The sequence below is a fragment of the Elgaria multicarinata genome, chromosome 8, assembly GCF_023053635.1.
Source record: "Elgaria multicarinata webbii isolate HBS135686 ecotype San Diego chromosome 8, rElgMul1.1.pri, whole genome shotgun sequence".
Taxonomy (NCBI): domain Eukaryota; kingdom Metazoa; phylum Chordata; class Lepidosauria; order Squamata; family Anguidae; genus Elgaria; species Elgaria multicarinata.
In genome coordinates, this window is record NC_086178.1 from 107,518,905 (window position 1) to 107,532,188 (window position 13,284).

At 42.3% G+C, this 13,284-nt stretch overlaps 1 protein-coding gene across 1 annotated transcript in view; it reads left to right on the top strand.

Annotated features, from left to right (window-relative positions):
* The window catches only part of ZCCHC24 (zinc finger CCHC-type containing 24), a 193,549-nt gene that overhangs the window by 150,262 nt on the left and 30,003 nt on the right, over positions 1-13,284 (top strand). Inside the window, exon 3 of the mRNA XM_063133166.1 lies at positions 10,561-10,725. Coding sequence (XP_062989236.1) covers positions 10,561-10,725 — 165 coding nt within the window. The remainder of the gene's footprint in view (positions 1-10,560; positions 10,726-13,284) is intronic.

Consider the following 13,284-nt stretch of genomic DNA (forward strand, 5'->3'; position numbering starts at 1 on the left):
GATACACAGGGGATCCTGGGAGCACAGAGGGATGATCCCTCCATTTCCCTCGGATAACTGAGACCTCAGTTTTACTCATGGTTCCAGGATGATCCTAAGGACCGCGGATGGTATGGGCACCTGTTCCGGCTTCAAGAGTCAACAGAGGGAAGGAGCCGGGATGGGGGGAGTCCAGGGACATTGGGGGTGGGATGGAGAGCTAGATTGGTGTGTGTGTGTGTGTGTGTGTGTGTGTGTGTATATATATATATATATATATATATATATATATATATATATATATATATACTTTTGCACTGGAGTGCAAGTGCGCTCTGGCTCCTGTTTGGGGTTTTTTAATGGCGGACATGATGTCCCTCCTCCAATCTGGGATGTAATAAATAATAATATAATAATTATTTATATTATAAATAATATATTATATTATTTATATTATAAATAACTTTATAATATAACTTTATAATATAACTTTATAAATAACTTCCATTTAGACACACAGGGATGATCCTGGAAGCAAGTAAGTCTGGGATAGCCCCCTCTCCCTCCTTCTACACCTGTAGGTGTAGAAAGGGCCTGATTTTGTTTTTCTGGCAGCCCTAAGCTGTTCATAGTGGGGCTCTCAGGCGAAAGACAACAAAGGTAGGGGTTTCTGATTTTCTTATAAGGAGTTTCCTCAGAACAATACACATAGTATAATGCTTGTAGAGGTAAACATAAAGACAAAAACAGAGCCAGCAGTTAAATTACATTCTGACCCCAGGATTTCTTTATTTACTTTTTCTTTTTTTTAAAATAATAATGACCTGACTTTCAGGGTGTTCTCATAAGCTCTCATAAGGAGGCTTGCAATATTTTGGTGCTTTGGAGTTTGGCTGCGTACGTGGGGGAGCAAGGGTGCCTGCAGTTTACCCGTCCCACACAAGGAGATTGCAATAAGCCCAATAGGAAAAACTATCGTGTGGCCAGATTTGGAATACTGTGCAGTTCTTTAAAAAGGATGCTATAGGAAGAGGCGTTTGGTGGAGGTATTAATATTAATGGGCAGAGCATTTCACCACCTGCCTCACACCACCACCACTGTGGAACCAAGGGCCAGCTCCGAGACATGTTGTCTGAGGCAGAGCAGCAAATGGTACACGTACACACACACACACACACACACACCTGCGAGACAAGGTGCATGCTCTCCGAGACTAATCAAGTCATTTGGGGCCTTGAGGCAGAAAATACCCCCAAAAGCTTTTTAGCCTCCCCAGCAATAAACATATCATAGCAAGTAATAATTTGCTACGCTTTCATGACACCCCAAATCAAGTGCTGGAAGTGGCTGCAGCAGCCTGTTGGGGTCAGGAACCTCACCTGAGAGCAGCAGCTGATATTGGTTGGAAACAGGAGAATGGGGGGGGGGGGGGGAAGAGAGCCGTGTCAGCTTTATTCAAAATAAAACAAACCTCCCAATGGCAACAAAGAAAACGCAGGGCAGAAGCCAGCCAAGCAGAATCCAGTATGATTCCTTACAGGTTGGAGAGGTTGCTCCAAAAGAAATAATATTATCATTTTTCTTCAGCTGTCTTTGCCTCCAGGCAAAGTTGTAGCCCTGTTTCACAGTGGCCCTTTGCTGTTTTCTTTCTTTCGTTTTCCACAGTCAGAGGTTTCTCTTTCCTGCTGATGTTGTCACCACACTGTTTAGCCCAGCTAAGCTCAGCCTGTTGCACTTTAGAGAGGGCTTCTTCTCCAGTCCTCTTTTTCTGCTGGAGAAGGGCTTGTTTTGCTTCACCAACTGGGGTGTGCGCAAGGTAGAATCCTCTATCACGAAACAGCCAGCTCAGTGCCGGGTACAAGGCGAAGATTAAAAGCAGTAAGTCAAAACTAATGTAAAATAGATTGTTACCAATTAGGAAATTGCAGGTATATGGAGATAGTGTTTGAATGGGTGTGTGGGTGTGTAAGACAGAATGTAAATATAGGTACATTTGTGGCTTTCAATTACACACTGGGACCAGACAGTGACATTATTTCTCAGAAATATTTGTTCAAATTGCCTTGATCGTTTTTCTTATAATACAAAAGCAAGATATAGGTACTGGAAGGAAGGAAGGAAGGAAGGAAGGAAGGAAGGAAAGAAAGAAAGAAAGAAAGAAAGAAAGAAAGAAAGAAAGAAAGAAAGAAAGAAAGATGAATAGTTTGTTAGCCTTTCAGTGAGGATTCCGAGCTAAAATAGAAGAAGGCTTGAGATTGGAGGAAAAGTTAGCATTTCTTTTTAGTCGTCCATTTTTATATTTGCCATAGTATTTTGAATCTTGCACATTGCAGGAAACTGGAAATTCTATAACATAGAATTCTATTTCTTTATAAAGTACTTTTGACGCTTTGTGGTACTCCTTTCTGCTTCTGAACAAAAAGTAGTTTAAAATTATGTGGCTTGTCTATTGATGTTTGAGAGAATCCCTATCAGACCTGTAAAAGATATCTAGTAATTCCCCCCCCCAAAAAAAGTTTGGTGGTTTCCTTCCTCTTAAAGAGACTGGGGCCTTAGCTAGACCTACCTGAAAATCCAGGGGAGAGGAGGGGAGACCTCGCATTGCGATTAATGCAAGGTCTCGCCCCTGTTTACACATAAGGCACAACGACCTCAGGAAGAGCAGCGTTGCGCCCACCATTTTTTTAGTCGTGTGCAAAGGTAAGTGTTTTTTAAAAAAATTTCATTTCATTTCCCTACTCTCCCCACCCTAACCCTGCCGGGTAAACCGGTGGAAACGGGCCACACGCTCCACGGTCTCGGGCAGTTTCACAGAACCTTCTGTGAAACTGGTAGTTTGTTGTGCTTTCTCTGGTCAAATGATATTGTTGTTTTTATACTTTTGATGGTTTGAATTTTTTTTATATTTATTTTTAATGTTCACTGTTTTTAACTTTTGTAAACCGCCCAGAGAGCTTCAGCTATGGGGCGGATAACAACAACAACAACAACAACAGATTTAGGGACAAACCCCACCTCTGCTTTGTAATCAGTTCCTCAGCCATGTTACTTCTCGCTGAGCCTAATCAGTTTGCCTTCTGTGAAATGGGTGTTGCACAGGAAACTGTGGGTTCAAAAGACTGGTTTTGTTTTTAGAGCTCAGACTCCATCTCTTATAATGGTGTCAGGAACAAATCCTGTCAGACTAACTTGAACTCATTTTTTGATCGGGTAACCTCCCTTGTGGACTGTGGGAATGCTGTGGACGCCATATATCTTGACTTCAGCAAAGCTTTTGACAAAGTGCCCCATGATATTCTGAGTAACAAACTAGCTAAAAGTGGGCTAGATGGAACAACTATTAGGTGGATCCACAGTTGGCTACAGAATCGGACTCAAAGAGTACTTATCAATGGAACCTTCTCAAACTGGGGAGAGGCAACGAGTGGGGTGCCGCAGGGCTCAGTCCTGGGCCCAGTGCTCTTCAACATTTTTATTAATGATTTGGACTAGGAGGTGCAGGGAACACTTATCAAATTTGCAGATGACACAGAATTGGGTGGGATAGCTAATACCCTAGAAGACAGAAACAAACTTCAAAGTGATCTTGATAGGCTGGAGTGCTGGGCTGAAAACAACAGAATGAAATTTAATAGAGATAAATGCCAAGTTCTACATTTAGGAAATAGAAACCAAATGCACAGTTACAAGATGGGGGATACTTGGCTCAGCAATACTACAAATGAGAAGGATCTTGGAATTGTTGTAGATCACAAGCTGAATATGAGCCAGCAGTGCGATATGGCTGCAAGAAAGGCAAATGCTATTTTGGGCTGCATTAATAGAAGTATAGCTTCCAAATCACGCGAGGTACTGGTTCCTCTCTATTCGGCCCTGGTTAGGCCTCATCTAGAGTATTGCGTCCAGTTCTGGGCTCCACAATTCAAGAAGGATGCAGACAAGCTGGAGCGTGTTCAGAGGAGGGCAACCAGGATGATTGGAAACAAAGCCCTATGAAGCCCTTTGTCTGGAAACAAAGCCCTATGAAGAGAGACTGAAAGAATTGAGCATGTTTAGCCTGGAGAAGAGAAGATTGAGGGGAGACATGATAGCACTCTTCAAATACTTAAAAGGTTGTCACACAGAGGAGGGCCAGGATCTCTTCTTGATTCTCCCAGAGTGCAGGACACGGAATAACGGGCTCAAGTTAAAGGAAGCCAGATTCCAGCTGGACATCAAGAAAAACTTCCTGACTGTTAGAGCAGTACGACAATGGAACCAGTTACCTAGGGAGGTTGTGGGCTCTCCCACACTAGAGTCATTCAAGAGGCAGCTGGACAACCATCTGTCAGAGATGCTTTAGGGTGGATTCCTGCATTGAGCAGGGGGTTGGACTCGATGGCCTTGTAGGCCCCTTCCAACTCTGCTATTCTATGCTACTATGATTCTATGAAGTCACTTAGGTGGCTTTAAAAAGGAATGAACAAGTTCATGCCAACTAAGGAATATAACTGCCATGATAAAATGGAACTTCTATGTTTAGAGGTACAGCGGCTCATTTTTGTGTATTCATATATTGTTATGGCAACTTCCACTGATTTAGGCTGAGCTTAGGAGAGGAAGCTTAAAGTTTTCCCTGCACCATTAGGACAGAAGTCTGACAGGCTGCTTTGGTCTAAAGATTGCTTGGGAATTGCCATTCTTTCCATTGAAATTATTGAGTAACACTGAATACAGGACAACGTGGAAAGGCTGACAGGTTTTAGTAATTAGATTTTAAAATAACCAAAAGGCAGTTTTTAATTTAAGGTTACAATACCTCTTGGCAGCATCCATCCATTTGGAGAATACATCATAACTTCCAGAAGAATCTTCATATTGATAAAGCTGTATAAATCTCCCTTTCAACTGACATATTATGTGGAGTTCCGTTATCTTTCCTTCATGGTTTGTTTTATATTAAGCCAAAGCAGCCCTGGGCAGGCTGTGACTCAAAGCAGAGGATGGGGGACTACGTGCAGATATGCTGCTTAACCCTTTACTCTTGGTCTCTTTTCAGCTAAAACAAACCCAACCTCCCCAATCTGCTTTTTCATGCACTGGGGAAAAGATATATTTCTAGCATCCTTCCCCTGTGGGCAAAACCAGCAGTTTCCAGAGCAGTTGGATGGTGGTATCCAATGTCAGATCTCTCTTTCTCTGTCATAAGATGGAGACAGACGAAAGATCCTATGACCTCTGGGCCATCCTCCCAAAATTGCAGCCCTGGAGTTGCATAGTGGCTAAGAGAATGAGCTACACATCAGGAAATCCCTGGATTAAATTTCGTCTCTTAAGGCCAAACAGGAGGGATACTTTCTTTGAATTTCGTCTGGGTAACCTTAGGCAAGCCAACCTGTCTCAAGCCTTCATCTTCAATATGGGAATAATAATATGAACCACATAATAATTCCATTGTCAAACACCTGCCAGTTTAAAACTAGAGTTAAGGCTATCTTATGTTGGTTCACGCTCATCAAAGACAGGAAATGGGAAGCTAAGGCTGATGCCTAACTGACGTGCCCCCGTGATCAGTGATGATGATGTGCGATGTCGCAAATTGTGCTTGCTTACAGTTTAGCCTCCGTGGACCCACACTTGTCCAAGCTTATTATCATTGCCTTGAATTCTGCTTCCCTGGCCTGTCAGCCTGTTTCTGGCCTACCTGACCCAGCTATACTCCCCTGACCTCACCTAATCCAGCTATGTTCTCCATAACCCAGCTTGCCCCTTGACATGCTGTCTGATTTCTTAAAGAGGGAAAAGCTACATTCCTTAAAAAAAAAAAAGAAGCTAGCATATTTTCTAGGCACAATACACTGCAGGGTCTTGCTATTTACTGTTTTACTCTGTACAGCACCATGTACATTGATGGTGCTATATAAATTAATAATAATAATAATAATAATAATAATAATAATAATAACTGGAAGTTGTACATATATGACCTCTGCTATCCCTGTGCAGTAAAACATGGGAAATACCCACCTTCTTCCATTGTCTGCTTTATCACAGCTGAATATGCTAAATATACTTTTCTGAAGTTCTCATTTACACACAACACACACAGCACGAGCTATCACTGTTGACCATGGGATCTCCAATCCCTGCCAAGTTCAGTGTTTCTTGCCAAACACCTGCTTTTTCTTGTAACAACCGAGAGCTATTTGGGCCTCTCCAACAAGATACAGTACAATTTCCCAGAGCAGAGCAGAGACTTCCCTAAAGTTAAGAACCCACTTGGCTTTCAAAATGCTTAAATTTCTTCTGTGAGCCTTATAAAATTCCTTAAGCAGGAAAGAATGGCTGTTTCTATGAATGGGGAACAAAGAGGCCTTTGGCCTGCTCCGTTCCCAGTGGGTTACCAACAGCCTTTGGGGAAAGACATTTATTCCCTGCAGGCTTCCAGTGGTGTGTGTGTGTGTGAGTGAGTGAGAGAGAGAGAGAGAGAGAGAGAATTTTAGAAACATCTCAATGCCTGTATGAATCTTATCTGGGAATCAGGGCTAATTATTATTGGGCAATGGGGTATTTGCAATGCATCTGCAGCCAGGAGCTTGCATATATATATATCAAAATAACATTTTGTAATTTGGGCTGAATTTGAGCCAAGGCTTCAACTCCCTGTATGAGCTGACAAGTCAGCTGAATTCATGGATTGCCAGGCAACCAAATGGCCTGAACTGTAATTTAACCATCTCACATCTGCTGGGTTCTCATACCAGATCTTCAGCAGGAGAGGAACCTCTTGCCCAGTTACGTTGATATTACAGTGTGTGCGTGTTAAAAAGCACCATTAAAATAGTTTTGAACAGGAGCTTATTATGCCCAAAAAGTGGATGTGACATTTCCTAGGCAAAGCAAAGGGCTAAGGATAGGAAAGGAAGTTGGTATGAGGGAAGGAAAAACATAAGAAGAGCCATGCTGGATCAGCCCAAGTCCATCTAGTCCTGCACTCTGTTCACACAGCTGTTGACGAGGGACCCACAAGCAGGACACAGTGCAACAACACCCTCCCACCCAGGTTCCCCAGCAACTGGTGTATACAGGCTTACTGCCTCTGATAGTGGAGGTTACACTTAGCCATTAGGACTAGTACCCTATTTCTTCGATTCAAAGACACACTTTTTTCCCCATATAAATATCTCTAAAAATGGGGTGCGTCTTAGAATCGCGGGTGTGTCTTAGGGTTCCCCCCCCCCCCGTTGGTGGTACTGAAATTAGTGTGCGCCTTACAATCGATGGCGTCTTACAATCAAAGAAATACGGTAGTCTCTCCAGGACAAGGCCAGGAGAGTGAAAGGAGCAAAAACCATATACCATCTGCTTGTAGTCCTTCAGTGCCTACACAATGATATGTCTTGTCATGTTGTACTATCACAGTACTTTTTTTATTAAATTTATATCCCATCTTCCCCGCTAGAAATAGTGCTCAACGTGGCTAACTGTAATACACTATAAGATAAAATACAAAATTAAAATCAAAAGATAAAAGCAAATAAATGAAAAACACATAATAATAATAATAATAATAATAATAATAATAATAATAATAGATTTATTTCTTACCCACAATAACATTAAGAAATAAACAGCATCCACCATTTACAAACAACTACAGCAAACAGATCAGCTTAAAGGCCAAAAGCCTGTCTGAATGAAAATATCTTCAGAGGCAGAGCTAGACTGTTTCCCGTTAGTACCAGTAGCTATCATACCAAATTGCATTCTCTTATGCATGCATTTAGACCCATCCCTATATTATATTTTCCATACAATTAGCAACCTCTTGTTCTACTTAGTGATGTAACTTGCAAAGTCCAAAGTTTCATGAAAGTGAGGGGGGAGCACCACCCACATCCTCAGCAAAGGGGTATCCCTATAAAGCAGATGAAGTATTTATATTGGCCAACTATTTATGTTATTCTTATGTTCTTTACCAGGAGAAGTGTTGCCCCAAACAGTTAAGAAAGACTAGGCTGGTTAGGGAATGTTAAGCAACCTCAAAAGACAACAACATAATGGATCATTGCACAGTCAGCCCTACAAAGGGCCATGATTCACAATTTCCAGGAGTTGGATAAAAGAATGACAACACATAAAACAGAAACCATATGGACCTCAGGGTTCTCATGAGACAAGGCAGTTCCCTGTGTACTTAACACCCCACATTGTATGTGAAAGCAGAGAGGAAATATACGCAAGTGGAGCCATAGCTGTAAGACAGGGTAGTTACAAAGGAAGCCAAGCACAGCATCAAAAGTTCTCAGCTCCTCTAGAACAAGCAATTTGCTGCCTATTTGTTGGAAGATCAGAGTAATGCTCCTTTGGGTTCCATTCAAGGTGCTGGTTACCATCTTAAACCAGTCTTCCCCAAGCCAGCGCTCTCCAGATATATTGGATGACAAGTCCTATCTTCTCCAGCCAGCATGCCCAATGACCATGCTAACTAGGGAGAATGGGGGTTGTAGTCCAACTGGAGGGAGCTAGCTTGGGGAAGACTGCCCTAAACAGTCTGGGGCTCAAAGCGAGACCAGTCCCTTTCCCTCAAACTCAGAGCATCTACACCAGGCTAAAATCCTGCACCCCTGTGGGGATTTCTGCTTTTGGATTCTTTGCAGGATTAAGATCAGCTCCTTTTCAGGTGGATTCATCTGGGTTTTTCTTTCTTTCTGGGCAAGTTCTTTATGTTTCATTAAACAGCCACAAGATGGCACTACAATGTAACATGACTGCAAAATTTCACCGAAAAGTTATCGCTCTTTAAAGTCTCTTACCGCATTTTCCCTGTAGCAAGTTAAGCTTCTATAATGGCCAGGAGGGACAGGACGGGCCCTGGAAGTTGACAACATCATGGAAAGGGCCTGCAAAAAAAACCCATGAGTGACCAATCACAAGTGCACAAGAAAAGCCTCATGTAGAAATGCCCACAGTTCTCCCCCCCCCCACCCTAGAATATGGAATTAATAACACTAAATTACTTTACAGGGTTGTTGTACAGATTACACTATTGAGTACCTGTGCAAAAAGATAGTAAATAAATGTAGTAAATACATAACTAAGGCTTCAGTCCTATGCACACTTATCTGGGAGTAAGTCTGACTAAACGCAGTGGGATTTACTTGTGAGTAGACACATGCATAAGATTGCACTATAAATCAGGGATGGGCTTCATGCGGTCCACAGGTCACAAGGCCCCAACCATCCTCTGGTGCAACCACCACAACAGCGCCAAAATTTGGTGGCAGAGCAACAGCAATCACAAACCAGCAGTTAGCTGCCAAATTCAGCATCAACCACTTTGAAGAATTAAAAAGGACACCTTACCAGTTGTAAGGGGTGTGTGTGTTAGTTTGTATCTACAAACTGGGGCGGGGGGAAATGACACTCACACCCCTACAATTGATGACTGGATTATTAAATTATGGGAAATGATTTACATGGTCAAGTTAACCAACATAGTAAGAGTTAGAGAGGGAAGACAACAAAATAACAGCTTTATAGAAAGGGAAGGAAAGGAACCTCTCGTGCAAGCAATGAGTCATTCTTGACTCTTGGAGGGACGCTAGCTTTCGCTGACGTTTTCTTGTCAGGCCTTATAGCGGGGTGGTTTGCCGTTGCCTTCCCCAGCCGTTATTACCTTCCCCCCAGCTAACTGGGTACTCATTTTACCGACCTCGGGAGGATGGAAGGCTGAGTCGACCCGAGCTGGCTGCCTGAAACCAGCTTCTGCTGGGATCGAACTCAGGCCGTGGGGAGAGTTTCAGCTGCAGAAACTGCTGCTTTACTGCTCTGCGCCACACGAGGCCCTTCTTTATAAAAAAGTGCTCCTTATTTGTAATGTACTGGTGTAAGAATCAAGAGAACGTGCAACCTTTTGTGTTATTAGGAACCTTGTGATATTTGCTTATTGGATTTGTTAGTAAATTTCTTTATATTCTCTATTGTTAAATTGTTGATAATATTTTGGTACACTTCTGTAATCATTGTAAATTATAATAATGAGGAGGACCCCTTATGCTAAATGTGTCCTTTTTAACTTATGTAGTTGCCTCTGGCAAACTGCCATTTTTTTAAAAAAAAAATTGCCACCATACCATTGAATTCAGCACCACATCATTGCCAGGAGTGCAGCCTTCAAGGCGTTTAGTGGGTAGAAATGGCCCTCAGACCCCTTGAAGTATCGATTCCTGCTATAAATTAATGAAAGCATGTATGTGCGAAGCACTGTGAATACGGAAAAGTGATATACAAGTGCAAAGTAATATTAGTATAACTAATATGAATAAATAAATGCAAAGCAAAGGGCATTTGTAAGTACACCCAAGGGCTTGAGCATGCCTAGTGGGTCGCGACCACTCCTAACATGCCATGTCAAAAGCTGCTTTTGAAATTCCTTTCAGTGTCAAAAGTGGTTTGCTATGTAATGAGGAAAAGGTGAAAACCTGCCATATAAAAAGCATAGCCATAAAGCCCCTTGAGCATACAGAACTGTCAATTCATTGCTGCTTCCTCTTCTGCACTTTAATTATGATTACTTCCCCCCCCCCTTCCTATTTTAGGCGCGTCCGAAAGGAGAAGGCCTGACACCGTACCAGGGGAAGAAACGCTGCTTTGGTGAATACAAATGCCCGAAGTGCAAGAGAAAATGGATGAGCGGAAACTCCTGGGCCAATATGGGCCAAGAATGTATCAAGTGCCACATCAACGTCTATCCTCATAAGCAGGTAGGCTGTTGCAGAGGCTCCTTTGAGTAGCAAAATTTATACACTGGGAGAAGTGGAATGCTGAGTGAGGTTTTAAGTGGAGAATGCTAAGATCACAATCTTGCAAGACTAAAAACTATTGTTGATACTTTTTACAAGATGATTGGAAACTGCATAGTCCAATAATACTTGTTCATAAAATCTCTGCAGTAAATCTGGAAAACACACAAAGGGGTTCATCAGACGAGCATTTATTGCACACACACTACTGCGCACTCACATTTTTTTGCACATCCTTTGGATGTCGCCATCTACCTCCCACTCCTTTTTGCCTTTTTCCATCACAAAACGGACCCCTTTTAATCCAACTTTTTTTAGAATGTGCCGCCATTTTCTGCTGTGTGCATGAAAAGTGGGACGATAAAAATGCCCCCTGAATGGGCCACGTGGTCTTTGTTTACTTCCTCTTTCTTCTCCAGGAAGAAAGAGGAAGTAATGTGGGACAGGAACGGGGGCGGAGAGGTGACGGTAGGGAACTGCGATCCCCCCCGATGATGCTCAAAATATGTCAGAGTTGTTGCAAATTTCTCAAAACTAAGCAAAACAGAAACTAGTGTCATGTTGAGAATAAGTAATATTCTCAACTATTCTCTTCTTGTTGAGAATAACTAATGTAATTCCAAGTAACTATTCACTTTAAATATCCTTTACACTTTAACACTCATAATGCTCATAATTAAAAGGCATTTTAGTAGGGTGACCCTATGAAAAGGAGGACAGGGCTCTTGTATCTTTAACAGTTACACAGCAAAGGGAATTTCAGCAGGTGTCATTTGTAAGAATGCAGCACCTGGTGAAATTTAGTCTTCATCACAGTAGTTAAAACTGCAGGAGCCCTGCCCTGTGTCCAGATACAAAAGAGGGCAGGGCTCCTGCAGCTTTAACTGTTGTGATGAAGACAGAATTTCACCAGGTGCTACATGCATACAAATGACAACTGCTGATATTCTCTTTTCTATATTTCCATATTTTAAAATGTTATTGTTAACTGGCTCCATTCTTCTAATCAATGCAACTAACTGCTGTCTGTGGGCAGCCAATATTTTAAGCTTTAAACCAAATTAAGAATGGAAAGCATTTTGAGGATTGAAATCTTTGAGAATAGGGATATGTTTTCCCAAAGCTCTTTCTTAAGCTCCTGATTAGACAACTCATTGCATCCTGAATTATACCATTACTTGTTTGAACTTCACTACAACTGAGTGTAAGGCCTCATCTACACCAAGCAGGATATTGCACTATGAAAATGGTATATAAAAGGCAGGAGCCACACTACTGCTTTATAGCGGCATTGAAGTGCACTGACAACTGTTGGGGCCCATTGACTGCTTTCATATACTGCTTTCATACCACTATATCCTGCTTGGTGTGGCTTCTGCCTTTTATATACCACTTTCATAGTGCAATATCCTGCTTGGTGTAGATGAGGCCCAACTCTCCAGAAAATTGATAAATAACTTGCAGATTCAGCTATGGTCATCCCAAGTTATTTTGGTGCCTGAGGCAGTAAATCCAAAGGGTACTCCTTGCAATAAAACAAATGCAACAAATAGAATAGTGGTCATTTTGTCAGCCTTTAATAATGTACAGAATCGTCATAGTCCATCCTATAGTAGGGCCATACCTGCTACCGTGCCTGCATTGATGCTGGGGCTTAAACAAAATCAACTTTTTTGTTGTTTATTCGTTCAGTCGCTTCCGAGTCTTCGTGACTTCATGGACCAGCCCACGCCAGAGCTTTCTGTCAGCTGTCGCCACCCCCAGCTCCCCCAAGGTCAAGTCTGTCACCTCCAGAATATCATCCATCCATCTTGCCATCTCTTCCTTTTGCCTTCCACTTTCCCTAGCATCAGCATCTTCTCCAGGGTATCCTGTCTTCTCATTATGTGGTCAAAGTACTTCAGTTTTGCCTTTAATATCATTCCTTCCAGTGAGCAGTCTGGCTTTATTTCCTGGAGTATGGACTGGTTTGATCTTCTTGCCGTCCAAGGCACTCTCAGAATTTTCCTCCATCACCACAGTTCAAAAGCATCTATCTTCCTTTGCTCAGCCTTCCTTATGGTCCCGCTCTTGCAGCCATAGGTTACTACAGGGAGTACCATTGCTTTAACTATGTGGACCTTTGTTGTCAGTGTGGTGTCTCTACTCTTAACTATTTTATCAAGATTTGTCATTGGTCTCCTCCCAAGAAGTAAACGTCTTCTGATTTCCTGGCTGCAGTCAGCGTCTGCAGTAATCTTTGTGCCCAGAAATACAAAGTCTGTCACTGCCTCCACTTTTTCTCCCTCTATTTGCCAGTTATCAATCAAGCTGGTTGCCATAATCTTGGGGTTTTTGAGGTTTAACTGCAACCCAGCTTTTGCACTTTCTTCTTTCACCTTCGTCATAAGGCCCCTCAGCTCCTCCTCACTTTCAGCCATCAGAGTGGTATCATCTGCATATCTGAGATTGTTAATGTTTCTTCCTGCGATTTTAGCTCCAGCCTTGGATTCGTCAAGCCCAGCAGGTCGCATGATGTGT